Source organism: Sus scrofa, chromosome X (genome assembly GCF_000003025.6).
Source record: "Sus scrofa isolate TJ Tabasco breed Duroc chromosome X, Sscrofa11.1, whole genome shotgun sequence".
NCBI classification, from domain to species: Eukaryota; Metazoa; Chordata; class Mammalia; order Artiodactyla; family Suidae; genus Sus; species Sus scrofa.
In genome coordinates, this window is record NC_010461.5 from 88,530,352 (window position 1) to 88,548,599 (window position 18,248).

Genomic DNA, 18,248 nt, shown 5'->3' on the forward strand with positions numbered 1-18,248 from the left:
TTGGGCCGCTCCTGCGGCATATGGAGGTTCCCAGGCTAGGGGTCCAATCGGAGCTGCAGCCACCGGCCTACGCCAGAGCCACAGCAACGTGGGATCCGAGCCGCGTCTGCAACCTACACCAGAGCTCACGGCAACGCCGGATCCTTAACCCACTGAGCAAGGGCAGGGACCGAACCCGCAACCTCATGGTTCCTAGTCGGATTCGTTAACCACTGCGCCACGACAGGAACTCCTTTCCTCTCTTTTCTGTTCAAAGTGAAGAAACCTCAATTTTTTTTTTTTGGTCTGCCCTTTTCTGTGGTCCCATCCTGCCCCTAGTCCCTTGATCATTTCTATAGTTTTTCTCTAGATCTCCCCCAGTCCCTTTCTGCCTTTCCAGAGGTACAGTTATAGTGCAGCTGTGGAGACTTCTAGGATTTGTACTTGAGCCGTGCTTCCTTTTGAGTCTTCTTTTCAGTGATGTCTAGCATCTGGCTTCCTTCCTGCCTTCCTGCCTCCCTCCTAGCCTCCCTCCCTTCCCCAAACATTCACTGACTACATACCATATGCCAGGGCTTGTCCTAGGTGATGGCGTGATGGACATGATGAAGATATGCATCTTACGCTCAAGGAGCTCACAGTTTAGCTGGCGGGACAAACAGTAAAAACTGTTCAATGTTATAATAGAGGTCGGCACAGGGTCTGTAGGGTGCCCAAGAAGAAACAAATAATTATGCTTATGGAACCAGGGCCAGCTTTATCAATGAAGTGACATTTCAGCTGGATCTTGCAAAGCCTGTTTCTTTATCCGTAAAATTGGGAGGGCAACCAGTTCATGCTGGGGGAAGAAGGTGGAGGGCTCCAGGAGCGATGTCTTCAAGGGAGGAAAGAACAACACCCTTAGAAATCAAGAGATTTTCTGATGTGTTTGAATCTTTTGAATGGAGTTTTGCTGGAAATTTTGGAGATTAGTGATAATACATTAAAAAAAAAACACCTCATAAATCCCCAAATGAGGCAATTATTAATCTTGGGGAAATTTTTTAAATGTTGTACAAGAAAGAGTTGTAACATACTGTGTGCTCTGCAGTTGGGAACAATATAGAGTCATAATACTGCAAACTTTGGTTTAACTATAACTTATAACTGTATTAGGAGAACGTGGCGGGATGTGAGCAGAGTGGTGTAAGAAAGTTAAATCTCCAACCTTCAGAGTAGGAAGCCAAGGAATTGACAAAAATTGGAAAGGGCAGGACCTATTAGAAGAAGCATAATAGAAATACAGGGGCAAGTTCCTCTAGTGAATGGGACTTAGAGATGGGCAGGAATGGAGAAGGGAATTGAAGATTTTTCTGTTAGAAGCTTAGCAGAACGTTCAGACTTTCTAAATGACGCACATGTAATTCCTTTAATCATAGAAAGTTAAAAAGAGGGAGTTCCCACTGTGGCTCAGCAGAAACGAATCTGACTAGCATCCATGAAGACGCAGGTTCAATCCCTGGCCTCACTCAGTGGTTAAGGAGCCGGCGTTGCCGTGAGCTGTGGTGGAGGTCACAGACGTGGCTCAGATCTGGCATTGCTGTGGCTGCAGCATAGGCTGGCAGCTGCCGCTCCAATTCGACCCCTAGCCTCGGAACCTCCATATGTCTCGGGGGCGGCCCTAAAAAGAAAAAAAAAAAGTTAAAAAGAATGATCAGGCAACTCAACTAGCCTTTCATCTCAAAATGTAAGGTTCTCATCCTTGTTTGAAAGGAAGGGGAGGGGGGCGGGCCTACCTGGAACACAGACATGATCTCTTGGGGACAGTGACTCAGCGCTCGAAGGCCCCGTGCTCAGCTGGATCATCTCACACTCATTAAGTTTTTCCATAGACCAATCTAATAAACCAGATGCCTGTTTATAGAAACGGCCATATCCCTTCCCAGGGGCAAGAGTGCATGTGGCTCTTTGGGGTGAGCATGCAATCTGTGGCAGAGAAGGTTTTTAGGGACCTACTTCACCCATGCTCCGGGAAAGCCTAGTGGAACATCCCTGCCCATGACAGAGGACATTTCTCTGGTGACCAGATTGCAGCTGCATGGCGTCTTTCTCACTGGCCAAGCAAATGCACAGGGACGACTCACTTCCCCAAACCACATTTCTAAAGCAACCCCACCTCCCCAGAGTTGGCTTTTTTTTTTTTTTTTTTTTTTTTTTGCATGCATATGTGAATGGGAAGGCTAGAGTCAAACCGGTCATCTTTCTTCTCCCATTTTGAGTCCAACGGAAAGAGTCTTAGGGGTTTCTATGCTCCCCGCCTACACAAGTCACTTTCCCTCTATAGGCATGCCCCAAATATTCCCCACTGGTCCCAGATGCACACAGGGGAAGCAGACACAATGCTCCAGTTTACTAACCAGCTGCTTGTATCCTCCAGATCCAGAAGTTGGAATCATCATCGGGGCCTTGGTGGGTACCCTCGTAGGTGCTGCCATTATCACCTCTGTGGTGTGCTTTGCAAGGAGCAAGGCAAAGGGGAAGGAGAGGAAGAGAAATTCTAAAACCACCGCAGAACTCGAGTAAGACCTTACTTTGTTGTCCTTACTTGACTACAGACATTTCCCACGCCTCTGTCTTTCCTGTCCGCTCTCCCTAAGCACTCCTTTCAACATCAGCTGTCAGAGGCCTCTTTCTGCTCACTCTCACGGCTTTTATCAAAGAGGGTCATAGCTATCACGCACAGCATATCAACTCATTTAACTGCCACAGCAGTCCTTTTAGGGTGAAGAGGAAAGTGTTGCAACATACCTGTCCTTCTACTAGTCGTGATCAAATGTAATCATTAATATTTCCTGTGGAACAAGGGGCCTGTGGAAGCAAAAGTGCCGAGGGCCCAGGCTCTTGACCACTCTATTATTTCTTCTCCAGTGCATATCACACACATTCGTTTGTTCCTTCCTCCAATTCTGTGTTTCCGCAAGTACGTATTAGGTACCAACCAAGTGCCACGTATTGTGTTAGATGGAGTGGCTGCTACAGATGCACCAGAGCCATGGATTTGGCCCCTAAAGGCAGTATTAGATCTTTAGACCCTTTCATCCTGACAGCAGTTTTCCCACCTCTAGAACTGTCGTACTGCTGAAACCTAACCTTTCTGCACCCCACATGGAGACCCGTGATCTGACAGTGAGTCAGACTATCAGAAATCACAGAGATCCTCAACAGACTGGGACGTGTAGTCACTGAAGCTGCACTGGAGCCCAGGGCCTCACACGAAATGTCAAACCTTAACTCGTTCTTCCCTGGGCCTTCTTCCTGCAGACCAATGACAAAGATAAACCAAAGTACAGAGTGTGAGGCAGTGCCAAATGAAGATGTCATCCACCTGGAAGAAACTCTGCCACCTTCCATCCATGAGGCTGAGCCTGATACCACCCTGGGGCCAGATCACGAGCCTATCCCTGAGCCTGAGCCTGCTGCAGGGCCCAAGCTTGTCCCCGTGCCTGAGGTCGAGATCCAGCTGGAGCCAGAGCCCAAGCCTCAGCAGGAGCCGGAGCCCGCGATTGTAGTTGAGCCCTTGGGGGATGAGGAAAAGGGGGCGATGAAGCTGTAGGCCGGCAGCCTCAGTACAGTGTTCATCACTAAGGAACCCATTACTGGCATTTGGAATTCTGTTGACCTAACCAGTCTCCCACCACCTCCTTCCATTCTGGCCAACCCTCTTCTAACAAGGTGCTCCAACCATCAATCCAAATAGACAGGTCAAGATAACTACTAAATAAATGCAAGGGTTCCTGCATTACTAGTATAGAGTACTTAAAATTTGACTAACATGTAAGCACAACTAATAACAGAGCAAGTGATTTTTAACTCAGTTGAAAGTGGTGTGCAACAACACCTGTGTCTTATTTCAGAAAATCGAATTTCTCTATTTTTAGCTACTCTTTGACACTGCACATGCACACATGACAAGGTGGCATTCATTGGATTCAATATTACTTCTAGGATTTGCTGTTGTCAGAGCTTCCCTATTCATTTCCACATGACTACCAAGGATTCACCTCCTAGATTGGAAGAAAATTCCTCAGAAATTCCAGAAGAGAAAAGGGTGCCTATTATACTGGTACAAAGCATTTAAAACTCGATCTTAAAATGAATGCTTCACTTAGATTTCCCAAGGAACCACCCTGCTATCCAGCATCTGAGCACAACAAATTTTTGAAAATAACTCAGTTTTCAAATGTAAAATAATGTACAGGCAAACAATTCCAAATACAGTTTTCCCTCAGTGAATACCAAATGTTGATATAACAGGTGATGTACAGTTTCGTTGTGAATGAGAAACCGTGCTAAATGAACAATTAAATTCTCTTTTAGATAATTTGAACTAATTATTGAATCTCTTTTACTCTTGGGAGAGTCCACATTAATAAAGAGATCTCATTCTTCTATAAATGCCTAGTATTAATGAAAATGCATTGATAGCACCTCTCCAACCTGTTGAGAAGCTTTTCTATGGATTATATTCACTCACATCCCACTTTAAAGAAATTTTCAGGTAGACCTTTTCATTTGTGTAATCAATGAGATTTTAAATCTTAAGTTTTCAATAAGTAATACTCAATAAAATTCATATTTTAATGATCCTACGGTAAATCTTTTCTAATTTTTTGACGTATACTTTATGTACAATAAACTGCACCTGTTTCAAGTACACAATTTGATGACTTTTGACAGCTGTATATACCCATGAAACCATGATAATCTAAATAGATCCCCAAATGTTTCCATCATCCCCAAATGTTTCTTATGCTCCTTCGTGCACTCCTATGATCACCCTGGATCTGGGCAACCACTGATTTGTTTTTCATCATTAGAGATTAGCTCCGCCTTTTCTTAACCTTCACGTATATAGGACCAGACAGTGTATACTTTTCGTGTGTGACTTTCTTCTAAGTAAAGCCTTTTTAAATAAAGTAGTAAATCTCGAACTTATCCAGGTTTTTATGTAGAGGAAAGTATGAAACACTTTCTATATAGATCATACCTATACACTAATGGCAGTAGAGTGTTAGAAGGTTTTAGGGTATATTGAAATTGAAATTAACGTTACACTTGTCCAGCGTCACGGAGAGAAGAGATAGTAAGCTTTTAACTTACGTATTTTCTTTGATGTGTTTCCTTTCAGCCAATTTAGGGGGTTTTTGAAGCATCTATAATTCCATTCAGACCAAATACAATGATATATGATGTCTGGTGGATTCAGAAAGCAAAATAATGAAGGTCTTAAGAATGACTTAATTTTTTTCTTTTTTTGGCTGCACCTGAGGCATGAGGAAGTTCCCCGGCCAGGGGCTGAACCCGCACCACAGCTGTGACCTGCACCACAGAGTGGCGCCATATCCTTAACCCTCTGTGCCACACGGGAACTTCCTGACCTAAAACTCAGAACTTAAAAGCTAAACACCAGAAGTGTAATAATTTCAGTTACCAGGATGTCAAAGTAGCTGGAATTCATTTTCTCTTGTACTTTTATGTTAGAGGCAAATCACAAGAGACCAATATATGAGTCAACAACACCCCCAAAGTTCTGATGTACTGTGTTGATTCTTGGAGGTCTTAGAGAGCTCTGCTCTTATTAGCACTGTTCTGATAAAAATGCTGATAAATAGTTGGATCAGTGCTTTTTAACCTTTTCTGAGGTCATGGATCACTTTGAGAATATGCTGAAAACCCCTCTCCTTAGAAAAATGGTTATACACACCAAGTGTCAGGTACAGTTTATTACAGACTCCCTGAATCCAAGAGTAAGAATGAGTGGCTTTGGTAAAAACACAGAAGGCACACTTAAGAAATCATGCATCCCAGGGCACATGGCTACTATGCTGTATGACTCAAAATGATCTTGATTGTCTGGAAGCTGAGTTGAAGTCAACATAATAAAATTGCCAATAATGGAGGATATGGTCTAGATTTATGAAAATAAGAGTAACTGTTGCCCATGCAGAAACTCTAGCTAAGCTAGGGCAAGGTTGGGAAGTAGGTGAGCTAATCTGAAATGATATCTTTGGATTTCTCCTTTCAGTGCTCTTTCTGACCTTCTAGCCTCTTATTTTCCAAACATCCAGGATTGTCATGTGCCTGCTAGCTCAGTGACCCTCTCGGGTCCGTGTCCCTCAGGCAGGATTTATTGCTCAGGATTTCTCTCTACTCTTGTGGCCCTTTCAAAAGGTGGCCATTCTGGGACTGGTTCTTGTCCAGTGAACATGATCTTTCATCATTCAGGCTGATAATGAACTAGTTCTCTAAGGAATATTTATATTTTAAGAGAGGATTTTTTTTTGTTGCTGTTGTTGTCGCACTGGCAGCATGCAGAAAATCCCAGGTCAGGGATCAAACCCGCACCACAGCAGTGACACGAGCCACTGCAGTGACAACACCAGATCCTTAACTGCTAGGCCACCAGGGAATTTCAACAGAGGACTCTTGAAGACAGATAATTCTTTAATCCAGATACTAAATGGTGGAATCTCAAGCCCTGGAACAATTCAGAGGGGAGATATTCCTGGAAAAAGAGGCTGCCTCAGCATCTCTCAAATCAAACCAGGCGGGTTACCATCTATCTACTCCACCTACTTATAAAAGGCCACTATGTGTCCGTGAAGCTTTTATCCCACTCTCCTTCATCTTCTATTTATTACATCCATGTGATACATAATATATTTATGTTTGTGATGACTCCTAAGACCCTCTAAAATACAGAAACATAACAAAATTTTGTTCACTAAATCTTACTTGGACAGGAAAATGGGCTCCTGTGTTATAAAGAGATTTCCAATAAGGGAACAAAACAAAGCTTTTTTTTCCCCTGCATATTCATGGGTGGATTAGAGATTAAGTAATGGGATAGGTTATTACCCAAATATTCTATAAGTTAAGCTTCTTCTACCAAATTCCTCCAGCATGATTTTCATTCAGATAGGGTACCACCTGCTTTATTTTGCTACAGGTAGTTAAATTTGAGTAGTTCCAACCAGATCCCAAACCAACATTGGCTTCTTAACCATTCAGGTTTTCTCACCACCCAAAAAGATTTCCAGGAGCTTTGCTCATTTCTTTGTTTCTGCATTTAGCAACGACGATATGCTAAAGTCAACAGAATAGTTTTGAGGCTATTATTGGTCCTTATTCTCCCCAGATTCATCTGTTTACTCAGTTACCCATTGGACATTCATTGAATGGCTACTGTGAACCAGTAGGTACAATACAATAGTGATACAGTAGTGAGTAGAATCAGAGCTAGCTCTTGTCTTAGGACAAGTTCTTGCATGTCATTATCAACAAGAGTGTGCTGACTGCAGGGGAGGAAGGCTGGAATTTGTACTACACTGCAGAGGCCCTCTAAATAATGGTGATCTAAGATAAAAAGGGATTAAAATGTAGTAATTCTTGACCAAGAACTAAGAAACCATGTATGTTGAGACCTCTTATGTCCTTTAGAGTACCAAGTAACCTTTCCCCCGATATCGTATGCTGAGAAGTTAATATTTGCAGCTCTTACACTGGGCTGTAACTCAGGTTTGAAGTACTTTCAGTAAGAACAGCTAGAAAGCAGCTTTGAGATCAAGAGGACTCAAACTTTTTCAGTCTCAGTACACCTGAGGGTGGCAATGTACACAGTGGCACAATCCTGATGACGATGGGCTGGGAGTGGAAGATGATGTGGAATTATATTCTTGGTAGGGGACACAGGAAGGGGTAAATGTAGTTTAAAGAAAACCTGGGTCATTCTTATAGGAGTCCACCCAATCTCCACAGGAGAATCCTTGAGTAGAGATTTTAAAAGAGAGCTTAAAGAGTTTTTTTTAAAAGAGATTTTAATCTCTCCCTGAGATTTTAAAAAGTTGATACTAGATCCCAAATTCTTTGACTCCCAGTGTAATACTCTTTCAACTGCACCAAACTACTAATTTCAGTGCAACAAACCCAAGTTTTAGTAATAAAAGGTGGTTTTACAATGTCTACGTGGCTGTAAAACAGGTTAGAGGATCTCATAAAAGGTTCAAACCAATCTATAAAAATTTAATAATCCCACTTGTCTTTGAAGCTTTGGTTTAAAAACAAAATAAAGAAATCAGAGATGATAATGAAGGTTCCAGGAAACCAAAAAAAAAAAAAAAATCCCCTAAAATCCACCAGTATAAAGAAAGCAGAGGATTTGGGTGGGCAGGGTGTTAAAATTAATGGCTTATTAATTAATTTATTTTTTGCTGCAGCTGCAGCAATGCCGATCCTTAACCCACCGAGCTGGGCAGGGGCTTGAACCCGAGCCTCAGCAGCAACCTGAGCTGCTGCAGAGACAACACTGGATTCTTAACCTGCTGTGCCACAGCAGAGACTCCCATAACCAATGGGTCTTTAACAAAATGTCACAGTACTTCCATTTGGCCCACTGTTTTTGAGTAGAGGCAGAAAGAAAATGGATCAGGATTCAGGAAAGCTAGATTATAGTGTTGACTGTGGCTCTAGCTTTCTGTGATTGCTCATCTGTAAAATGGAGAGAATTTCTGCCTTATCAAAGGCTACAGTGGAGAATGGACATACAAATTTATGAAGTGTGGTACAACTCTATTTTTGTAGAACCCACGTCTGTGGACAATGGATTTGCATTCTTTTGTTCTTTCAACCAGGGATTCTTAACCTTTTGGAAAGTCACAGAACCCTCTGAGACTCTGACGAAAGCTACCCAACCCTCTTCCTAGAAAAGAGTACATAAAAATTTCTACGTTCAATTTTAGGCAGTCAATAGAACTGTGAAGCTGGAGCCATACACTCCAAAGTAAGGAGTTCCCGCAAGATATCAAGCTTGCAGACAGAAGGATTTGGGGGCTTGATGGTGTTAACAGGATATGGAAACAAAAAGCAGAAGGCACTGCCAAATAATGAATTCAGTGTAGCTGGTTTCGTTAAATTCGGAAATTTAAACACTGGGGTCGTGCAGTTAAATTGTTGGTCAAACATGAAGTAAAATGCAGAATTATCTTCAACCTCCCAGAACCTCACTGAAATTGCGGATTCTCTCAATAGATGCTTCCGAATGTAAATCTTTCCACTCTTCTATTTACCTATTTCTGTCATCTTCTATTTTCAACTACGCTTCACAATTAAAACTGTCATCTTTCTTGAGTTCATTTTGAAAGTTAACTTTGAAAACTGCTGACCCTGAATCCGCTTAATAGGGAACAGGTAACAATCTGATCAATAGCCAAAGCCGTGAAGATCCTTAGTTTACACAAGTGATTTCAATGTTAAGTCACTTCATTTAAAATGCCAATAGCCTGCAAATAACCTGAGGCTTGGTTCCGGCTGGACTACTTATTCAAGAACTAAGGTAAGTTTTCTTTTACAATCACAAAGCCTATTACCTATGACAATAAAACAGTATTTATGAATGCCTTCAGTGCTAACAGGCCCTATGAGATACCACCTTACTCTCTGATCACACTAAAAAACATTGGAAAGAAATGACTCCCCCTGTCATCAATTCTATTCCTGGCATTTCATAAAGAAAGTTTAGTTCTGTAAGAATATGCTTCCCTGATTAATAATTGTAAAGATCAGCACTCAAAATACATATGTAAGAGGGTATGCATATCAACGACGCAGTTGGTGTTTACAAAACTCATTTTAGATACTGGTCGTTAAGTCTCTGACCGAAAATTAATTGAAGTTTGTGGGCTTACTTGGATTACTTCAAGCAGTATTTGCAGCATAAAATTCAAATTAAAAAATAATTTGAAGAGTCACTTGGAGTTCATTAGATTTTATGACTAGTAATTGTTTAAAATGTTTCCCTAAATTGAGATCAAGTTCACACTTATTAATATTCTTTGGCTTCACATTTAATTAGCAATTCAGAAGATTACTATTTTTAAAGATTTTAGCCGGCAGTTCAAGCTTCATTAACTTTATTGACTTTAGAGCTACCAAAACCTAAGAAGTGTCTTTATAAAGGATTTAAAGGCTTAAGTGGGTATCTAACTGATTTGAAAGAAGAATTGGGAGAGCCTCTCAACACTTTATTTTTTGTTTCTGAAATACAAATCAAAAGACATTTTTGTTACATATCGTGGTCACAAGCTTGACATTCTTTTCAGTCTGGGGTGACTTAATACAGGTACTTTAAAACCTCCGTTTTAAAAACAATACATTTTACTTTGGAGGGAAACAGTTCATTAAAACATACATGGGTACAGAGCTATTATTTTTCATTATTTTAGTGTTTATGAACAACAAACTTGGAGAGCACGCCCTCTAACTGAAAATTTGGTCCTCAAAATATATAAGTATTCCCCTATAACAAAAACACATTAAACTATACTGTTGAAAAAAAAAAAAAAACCAGATACTTGGCATAGGCCTCTGAGAGAGCTTGAAAAACAAGTCTGTGTTTCAACTGTATGGAGGAACATGGCAGAATCTACCTAGAAACATTTGGCAGAGGAACTGGCCTGGTGCTATTGGGGTGGTTCTGCCTCAGAGGGAGGACAGAGGGTGCTTGGCAGAGTGCTGAAGACTCAACAACAGCCACAGAACCACTTACTCAAAGTTAACCAAAATTCAGTACAGAATAATATACAACAACAGCAGAATCATCGCAGCAGTTATTCAATGCCTGGAAAGCGAGTCGTGAGCTTAGAACAAATACCTCAGCAGCAACAACGGTCAAGAGGTTTATAAGACTTTGAAGATGAACAAAATTCATCATTCACAGATGATGTCTTGTGCACATGTACATCAGTTTCCAGGACCTTAGGGGACAAGCACAAAACATAACAAAGGAAGAATAAATCCAAGCTGTTTAACTTTCCACCATTCTCTTGAGTATTAAGCCCAGACCACCCTTGGCCACTTGCAGGGGTGTCTTTTCTTCTTTATTCTCAATGTAAATACTTGCTCCTTGAGACACCAGCAGTTTTGCTTCTTCCACTCTCTCTTCATCACAGGCTAAGTGTCTGAAACCAAGGACCACAAAGGCCGATTAATCATTTTTAATTCTACCTAATGGTTAGGATTTTCGGACAGGTAGTCTAAACTGCATTATTAAGTAGCGTAATATTGGAAAGTTCTTTAATCTGGAAAGGAAAAGCAGTTTTACATGGGGAAGACTGTTAATAGGTTACCAACCAGTGGAAAAGCCTTATGATACCAGATCATAAATCACAATTCTGGTCCGACTACAAGAGAAGGGATCTAAATACCAGACTAAGGAACAACTTCCTTATTTTATGGAGATGAGTAGTTTATACCAAACACATGCAATATTTCTGGCCTAGAATCTAGAAAACCCTCAGTTCATAATCTGCTAATAGGAAAATGTGAGGTTTCAAGTTTGGAAAAGCAGTTTAAACATTTTTAGATCATCTCATTCTTAGAGCTTGTAAGTTAGTGCGCTACTGTTAGCACCATTTTACACCTGAAACTGCCACAGAGGTTAATATCTTTGCCTATGATAACATGGCTAAGCTGTTAGTGAAGGGGAAACCTTGTCAGGCACTTACAGGTGGCATATGAGACACAATATTTGACTTGAGCCTCGTCACCATCTAGTGAGGGAGGACTTATGATGCTCATATTACAGATGAGGAAATGAGACTCAGGAAAGTTAAGTAACTTCTCCAAGTTACTTAATATTAAGTATTTAATATAGTTGTTAAGTGGTTGAGTTTGGATGGGTAAACAGCATCGAGCTCTTCCCAGGAGCCTCTACTGCCTGACTCTTAAACTTCCTCCAGGCCACCCTGCCTTTTTTATTTGAAGAAAAGGGCTAGAATATGCATGTTTTTCTAAACAAAGTCACTCAGAACTACAGAAAAGATTTTTCAAACTTAGAGTTCAGAAAACATTACTTTTAAAAAAACTGAATCCGACTTTGGATTAAAAAGAAGCCTCATGTAATTTCTGGTTCAAAAAAGTCACCATTCGGAGTTGCCGTCATGGCCCAGCGGAAACGAATCTGACTAGGAACCATGAGGTTGCGGGTTCGACCCCTGGCCTCGCTCAGTGGGTTAAGGATCTGGCATGGCCGTGAGCTGTGGTGTAGGCCGGCAGCTGTAGCTCTGATTTGACCCCTACCCTGGGAACCTCCATATGCCATGGATATGGCCCTAAAAAAAGCAAAAAAAAAAAAAAAAAGTCACCATTCGGTAAGGAATTAAAAGTGGCCAAGTGCTGTAGAAAAAATATCAAGGTTGAGGACAGCTTGAGGTCATACATAAATCAATTCCAGGCGGATGAGAGTTAAAGGAAAAACAATAACCAAACCAATGCAGTGTTTAAAAAAAACCTGACAATAAAATAAGGTGAATAGTTAACTAATTTCAGGGTGAGGGGGCACTTTCTAATCATGAGGGAAGATTAACAGGCTTGACTATGTTGAAGTCGAAAACTTCTGCTATTTCAAAAAACATTAAAAAAAATTCATGAACGATATGAAAAGACCAAACTGGGAAAAATATTTTCAACTGACACGGCAGAAGGTTAATATTTGTAATATGTCCAGTCAAGGATACATAAAAAAAATCAGTACAAATGAATTAGTTTCCCAAAAGGAAACAGAGAAAGGGACACGAGAAGTTACAATTTAGAGAAGAGATGCAATTAGTCATAGACATTAAAAAAATGTTTAGCTTCACGGATGATACAAAAAATGTAAATTACAAGTCTGAAATACCATTTTTTTCATAAGAAAAGGATGTTTTTCGGTGTTGATGAGGGGTTAACACCCACCCTCAAGCTACTGCTGGGAGGATACAATGTCAAAACTCCTCTGGAAGCAATCTGGCAAAACACACCATCAGTCTTAACAAGCGTGTATCTGACTCGACTTCTAGGAGTCTATACGAGATAATAATCAGCAATTTTTGTATAAAGTTAGTCAAATATGCATTTTTTTATAAATAATGGAAAACTCAAAAAATGTAAACGTAGGAGTTCCCACTGTGGCTCAGCAGTAACAAACCCGACTAGGATCTATATGAGGCTGGGTTCGATCCCTGGCCTCAAATCAGTGGGTTAAGGATCTGGCACTGCTGTGAGCTGTGGTGTAGGTCACAGACATAGCTTGGATCTGGCATTGCTGTGGTGTAGGCCGGCAGCTGTACCTCTCATTCTACCCCTAGCCTGGGAACCTCCATAGGCTGCACCTGTGGCCCTAAAAAGCCAACAAAACAAAACAAGATGATAAAACCTTAAATGTACATAAGAGGGGAATTATTAAATTATAAAATCCATAAAATGGAGTTGGGTATAGCCATTCAAAAACCTTGTAGAGATATTCATTATTTTGGAAAATGCTCACAATGTGCTAAGAGGTGAAAAGAACAATATAAAACTACATAGACAGTATGGTCCCAATTTTACCAAGAAAAAAAAGCATATGTAAAATCTGCATATTTGCATATAAAAGACAGAGGGAGGAAATATGTTAAAATGTTATCAGGTGGCTACTTCTGGGTGGCGAGACGATAGGCATTTTGAATTTTTCCCTTTCTACTTCTGTGTACTTTCAATTTTTTTTGCCATATACATGTATTACATTTATAAGCAGAATAAAAAAGAAATGATGTGTAAGAATTAGTGCAAGAGGGCTGATGTCAGGCAGAATACAAATGACTGCTACTTGTCACTTACAGAGGAGTGTTACCCTCAGTGTCTTGGATGTTTGTGGATGCTTTGTAGTACAGAAGGATATGAATCATCTTCAAGTTACCCTTGGCTGCTGCCCGGTGCATTGCTGTAGCCTCATAATGGTCCTTGGCATCTGGATTAGCCCCGCCTTCCAGTAACATGACCGCAATCTGGAAAGATAGGGAAGAAAACAAGGCACAGATCTAGTTGTCTGTGCGTACTGGTTGGGAACTCAAAGAGAAGTAGCCTGGGAAGGGAACCCTACCTCATGCCTGTTTTTGGAAGCTGCATAATGTAGGGGAGTACAGCCATTTTGATTGACAGCATTGACTTGAGCTCCTTTTCCCAGAAGGGCTTTCACAATCTCATCCCTGCCGGCAGAAGCAGCAATATGGAGAGGAGACCAACCTGCCTGTGAAAGAGGTGGGGCAGAACAAAAACCAGGGAGAAAAGGCACAGGGATTAAGGCTAAGATTTAGGCAGGGTTTACAAAGAGCTGTGTGTGAACAGTTTAAAAAGGAATATCTCCCACCCCCCCTCAGCCCCCGCGCCATTAAGCACTGCAGGACCTTTGCAAACCAGATGTATACAAAAGAAAAGCACCCATAATCTCTAACATGGACATAATGCCTAAGTCTAATTCGAATGTGTTTTTAAATTGGGATAACCGGATGTCAAGTCCTGTGAGCTGCACTTGCCACAATTTCCATTTAGGATTACGTTTTAAGAACTTTCTATGTCATTCTTTGGAACCATAACTTTATTGGTTGTATATTATCTTATTATTTGGATATACCTCCTCTATTCAACCATCCCTTCATTATGTTTTTTTTTTGTTTTTTTTTTTCATCTTTTTGCCATTTCTTGGGCCGCTCCCGCGGCATATGGAGCTTCCCAGGCTAGGGGTCTAATCGGCGCTGTAGCTGCCAGCCTACGCCAGAGCCACAGCAATGTGGGATCCAAGCCGTGTCTGCAACCTACACCACAGCTCACGGCAATGCCGGATCGTTAACCCACTGAGCAAGGGCAGGGATCGAACCCGCAACCTCAAGGTTCCTAGTCGGATTCGTTAACCACTGTGCCACGACGGGAACTCCCATTATGTTGTTTTTATTTCTTTGCCATTATAAATATTAATTCATGAGCATCCTTGAAAAGGAATCTGCCTACAAAAGTTTCTTTCCTCATTCTTCACAAGTCTTACTCTCATGTAACCAACACCATTACAGTAAGTGTCCATATGACAAAAACAAAACATCTAGGCCCTTATCCAGGCAATATTCACCAAAAAAATTTCCAACATAATAAATAGGGTTCCAGAGGTCCCGTTGTGGCACAGTGGAAACGAATCTGACTAGTATCTATGAGGATGTGGGTTTGATCCCTGGTCTCCCTCAGTGAGTCAGGGATCTGGTGTTATGGTGAGCTGTGGTGTAGGTCGCAGACGCGGCTCAGATCCAGCGTGGCTGTGGCTGTGGCATAGGCCAGCAGCTGTAGCTCTGATTCGACCCCTAGCCTGGAAACTTCCATACACCCCGGCTGCAGCCCTTAAAAAAAGCAAAAAAAAAAAAAAATAGGGTTTATAGTCTCTTAGGGGTCACTGTGATGAGCCTTGATCTGCGTATTTACCTTAAATTACAGGGTATGAGTGGCAAAATGAACATTCTGAAATATCGCAACCACTAGTCCTGTATTTGGACTCTGGGGCCATGCTGTAACTTCTAAGTCATAAAGGTTAAAATTTGTTTGTTAGCGTCATACTCGGGCTTCGATAAACACCAGTCTGGAGTTTAAAGATAACTGGGAAATTTATCAACTCTGCCTAGTACTCACATCATCTTTATCATTCACTGGCACACCAAGTTGCAGCAAGAATTCAACAATTTCTGTATGTCCTGCTGAGCATGCCCAATGCAATGCAGTTCTGCTGTCCTACACGGGAAACAGAGAAGCAATAAGATCAACATTTCTTGAAGAGAAACAGAAGAACTAAAGCAAGAAAGCAGAAAGAATTAATATTAGAGCCGGTAAACCTACAGTTTGGAAACAAGAAATGGAGAGCACTGGCTCCTCAGGTAGGTAACCTGAATCCGTACTACTTACATAAGAAAGACCAAGGTTTAGTGATATGGGGAGAATGCACTGATGAATGTAAGTAATTCTGGGAGGAACAGAGTCATGAGAGCAACAGAGTAAAAGACTGATTTCAGCGCTTTGGCAGAAATAGAGCTTTGGCCATTTATATTATCTATGTACTTTAGTGTCCAGTACTGTGCTAAGAGTTTTACATGCATCATGTCCTATAATCCCCATGATCCCATTCGATGGATATTATCCCCATTTTAGAGATGAAGAAGCTAAGATTTCTCAGGGGAAGCAACCTGTTCAAGGTCACCCAGCTAGCAAACGGTGAAGCTGGGACACAAACCCATCTGTCCGCTCTGAATTTCCTTGAATTTCCTGAATTTCTAGAAAGAACAGATGAATCTTACGGGAAATACATGCTCATAAACCTAGTTGAGATTCTCTATATAACCATTTAAAAAATATACCACACACAGAACTAGAGAGCAACACTACTTAAAAAACATAAAAAGTTAGGAGTTAGTTTTCTTTCTCAAAGGGAACTTTTTTTTTTTCAGTTGACTGCTGTATTTCTTAGCCCTATGTAATAGAAAAAGGTATTTTAAACTTTATCACGAAAATTTCAAACTGGGAGTTCCCACGGTGGCACAGCGATAACAAACCCAACTAGCATCCTTGAGGACACGGGTTCGATCCCTGGCCTCGCTCAGTGGGTTAAGGATCCAGCGTTGCCGTGAGCTGTGGTGTAGGTCACAGACGTGGCTCGGATCCTGTGTTGCTGTGGCTGTGGTGTAGGCCGGCAGCTGTATCTCTGATTCCACCCCTAGCCCGGGAACTTCCATATGCCGCGGGTGCAGCCCTAAAAAGATGAAAAAAAATTTCAAACTGATATAAAAATAGAGGGAATATAATACAAAACTCATGTGCCTATCACCTATATTTTATATTTTGCCATATTTGCATCATCTGCTTTTTTCCCTGGTGCGATTTTTAAAAACAAATCTTAAATATGACTTTTCATCTCTAAAGATGTATCTAAAAAAAAGACACTTTACTACATAGCTATTATACCTATTAAAATGAACAGTAACTCCTTTATAACACCAAATACCCAGTCTTTATTCAGATTTCCCCAACTCTCCTGCAGCTGGCTTTGTTTCAGTCATGATCCATACATGGTCCTTAAGTTGCAACTGTTTGTTGTGTTTCTTGTCTTTTGATCTTGAATAGTTTCTCCCATTTTTATGCCATTCATTTGATGAAGAATGGTTAGAAATATTATTAAATCTTAACTTAATATTGTTAAATTAAATCGAAAGTATTAAATATTACCAGACCAAAACGATGGTAAACTAGGCAAAGGCATTTTCAGGTTGAGCAATAAAGGAAAGTTCCAGAAAAAAGTCTTCTGATTTCTAACTCTCTTTCCAAAGACACAAAATGGAGATTTGTAAGTACGTGCTTAGCACGATACCTGTCCTATAGGAGGCAATCTATAAATATTTGTTGGTTTGCTGAGGGCACCGTGAATCTTGAAGTATGTGGGTCCTTTAAGCAGGTGGGCAGAAACAAACACTTCCCAAGGTCCACTCCCGTTCCACCTCTGCCTAGAATGTCCGTTCATCCGCGGGGAAATCTCACTCATCCTTCCAAAATAAAACCAACCTTCCCTCCTTTGCAAAGCCTTTTCAGTTACGACAACATTTGGCTTTTCTAATCGAGATTAAATCAGGTCCTTCTATGACAGGTGCTTCTGAAAGCACCACGTCAACTTCCCTCCCGGGTATTTACCACTATCTATGATTGGATATGATTGGGGATTATTTTATTAACGTCTGCCCCTTCCATTCGACTGTATCCCCAGCTCCCAGCAAACTGCCAGGCACAGAAGAGGAGTTCAGTTACAAGTGTTCCATTGAGTAAAATCACCAATGAATGCAAGGAAACACGTTTCAAAACACCAAAAACTTTCCTTCTCACGGATAACTCAAAGATGGGGCATTTTTGAGAAACGCGCTAAACGTTCTAGAAATATCCAATATGCAGCAAGCTAAGTACTGGGGGGAAAAAAAAACCCGCAAACAAACAGAAAAACAGTGACGGTCTGCAGGGCTAGCTCCGGCCGCCTGATCTCAAGGCCTGAGATGACCCTGGGGTAAGGATGGGGCGGCGGGGGAGGGGATCTAGCCTTCTCGGAACCGGCCTCCCCCTGGGATGGGATGGGCTGGGCTGGGCTGGGCCGGGCAGCCACGTTGGGCTCCGCGGCCACGTTGGGCTCCGCAGCCACCGCCGCCGCCTGCGGAGAGGCCCCAGCGCTGTTTTACCTGGTCAGTCCTAGTGGCAAGGGATTTATCGGCCAGGATCCTCTCCTTCAACTCTTCCAGCTTTCCGCTGTAGGCCAGGTTGCAGACCATTAGGTTAGACACACACCCCTCCATTTCGCTTTCCCAGGATCTCGGTGAAGCCAGACCAAAGACCGCCTCACGTCGCCGGCTCCCACTGCCAATCAAAAAAGC

General features: G+C 41.6%; 3 protein-coding genes across 5 annotated transcripts in view; 2 read left to right on the forward strand and 1 right to left on the reverse strand.

Annotated features, from left to right (window-relative positions):
* The window catches only part of VSIG1 (V-set and immunoglobulin domain containing 1), a 66,461-nt gene extending 61,854 nt beyond the window's left edge, over positions 1 to 4,607 (forward strand). For both annotated transcript variants that reach the window (XM_021079751.1, XM_005658775.3), the window contains exons 6-7: positions 2,396 to 2,537; positions 3,280 to 4,607. In XM_021079751.1, coding sequence (XP_020935410.1) covers positions 2,396 to 2,537; positions 3,280 to 3,571 — 434 coding nt within the window. In that variant the 3' untranslated portion in view covers positions 3,572 to 4,607. The remainder of the gene's footprint in view (positions 1 to 2,395; positions 2,538 to 3,279) is intronic.
* On the reverse strand, positions 9,910 to 18,242 carry PSMD10 (proteasome 26S subunit, non-ATPase 10). Of its 2 annotated transcripts, none has more exons than XM_001926907.5 (5): positions 18,057 to 18,242; positions 15,481 to 15,579; positions 13,913 to 14,059; positions 13,651 to 13,817; positions 9,910 to 10,973 (listed from the first exon to the last, which is right to left on the reverse strand). In XM_001926907.5, the coding sequence occupies exons 1-5, from the start codon at positions 18,168 to 18,170 to the stop codon at positions 10,820 to 10,822; spliced, it is 681 nt and encodes a 226-aa protein (XP_001926942.1). In that variant the 5' UTR covers positions 18,171 to 18,242; the 3' UTR covers positions 9,910 to 10,819. The 2 variants fall into 2 exon arrangements, with proteins under 2 accessions (XP_001926942.1, XP_003360459.1); XM_003360411.4 differs by having other exon boundaries at positions 13,730 to 13,817; positions 18,057 to 18,241.
* ATG4A (autophagy related 4A cysteine peptidase) overlaps positions 15,573 to 18,248 on the forward strand; it is an 87,405-nt gene continuing 84,729 nt past the window's right edge. The window contains exon 1 of the mRNA XM_021079700.1: positions 15,573 to 15,722. Coding sequence (XP_020935359.1) covers positions 15,701 to 15,722 — 22 coding nt within the window. The 5' untranslated portion in view covers positions 15,573 to 15,700. The remainder of the gene's footprint in view (positions 15,723 to 18,248) is intronic.

Coding starts and splice junctions, on each gene's coding strand:
- PSMD10 (XM_001926907.5), bottom strand. CDS start 18,170: ATGGAGGGGTGTGTGTCTAACCTAATGGTCTGCAACCTGGCCTACAGC. Junction 15,580..18,056: donor TTGCCACTAGGACTGACCAG/GTAAAACAGCGC, acceptor TTTCCCGTGTAG/GACAGCAGAACTGCATTGCA. Junction 13,818..13,912: donor CTTCCAAAAACAGGCATGAG/GTAGGGTTCCCT, acceptor CTATCTTTCCAG/ATTGCGGTCATGTTACTGGA.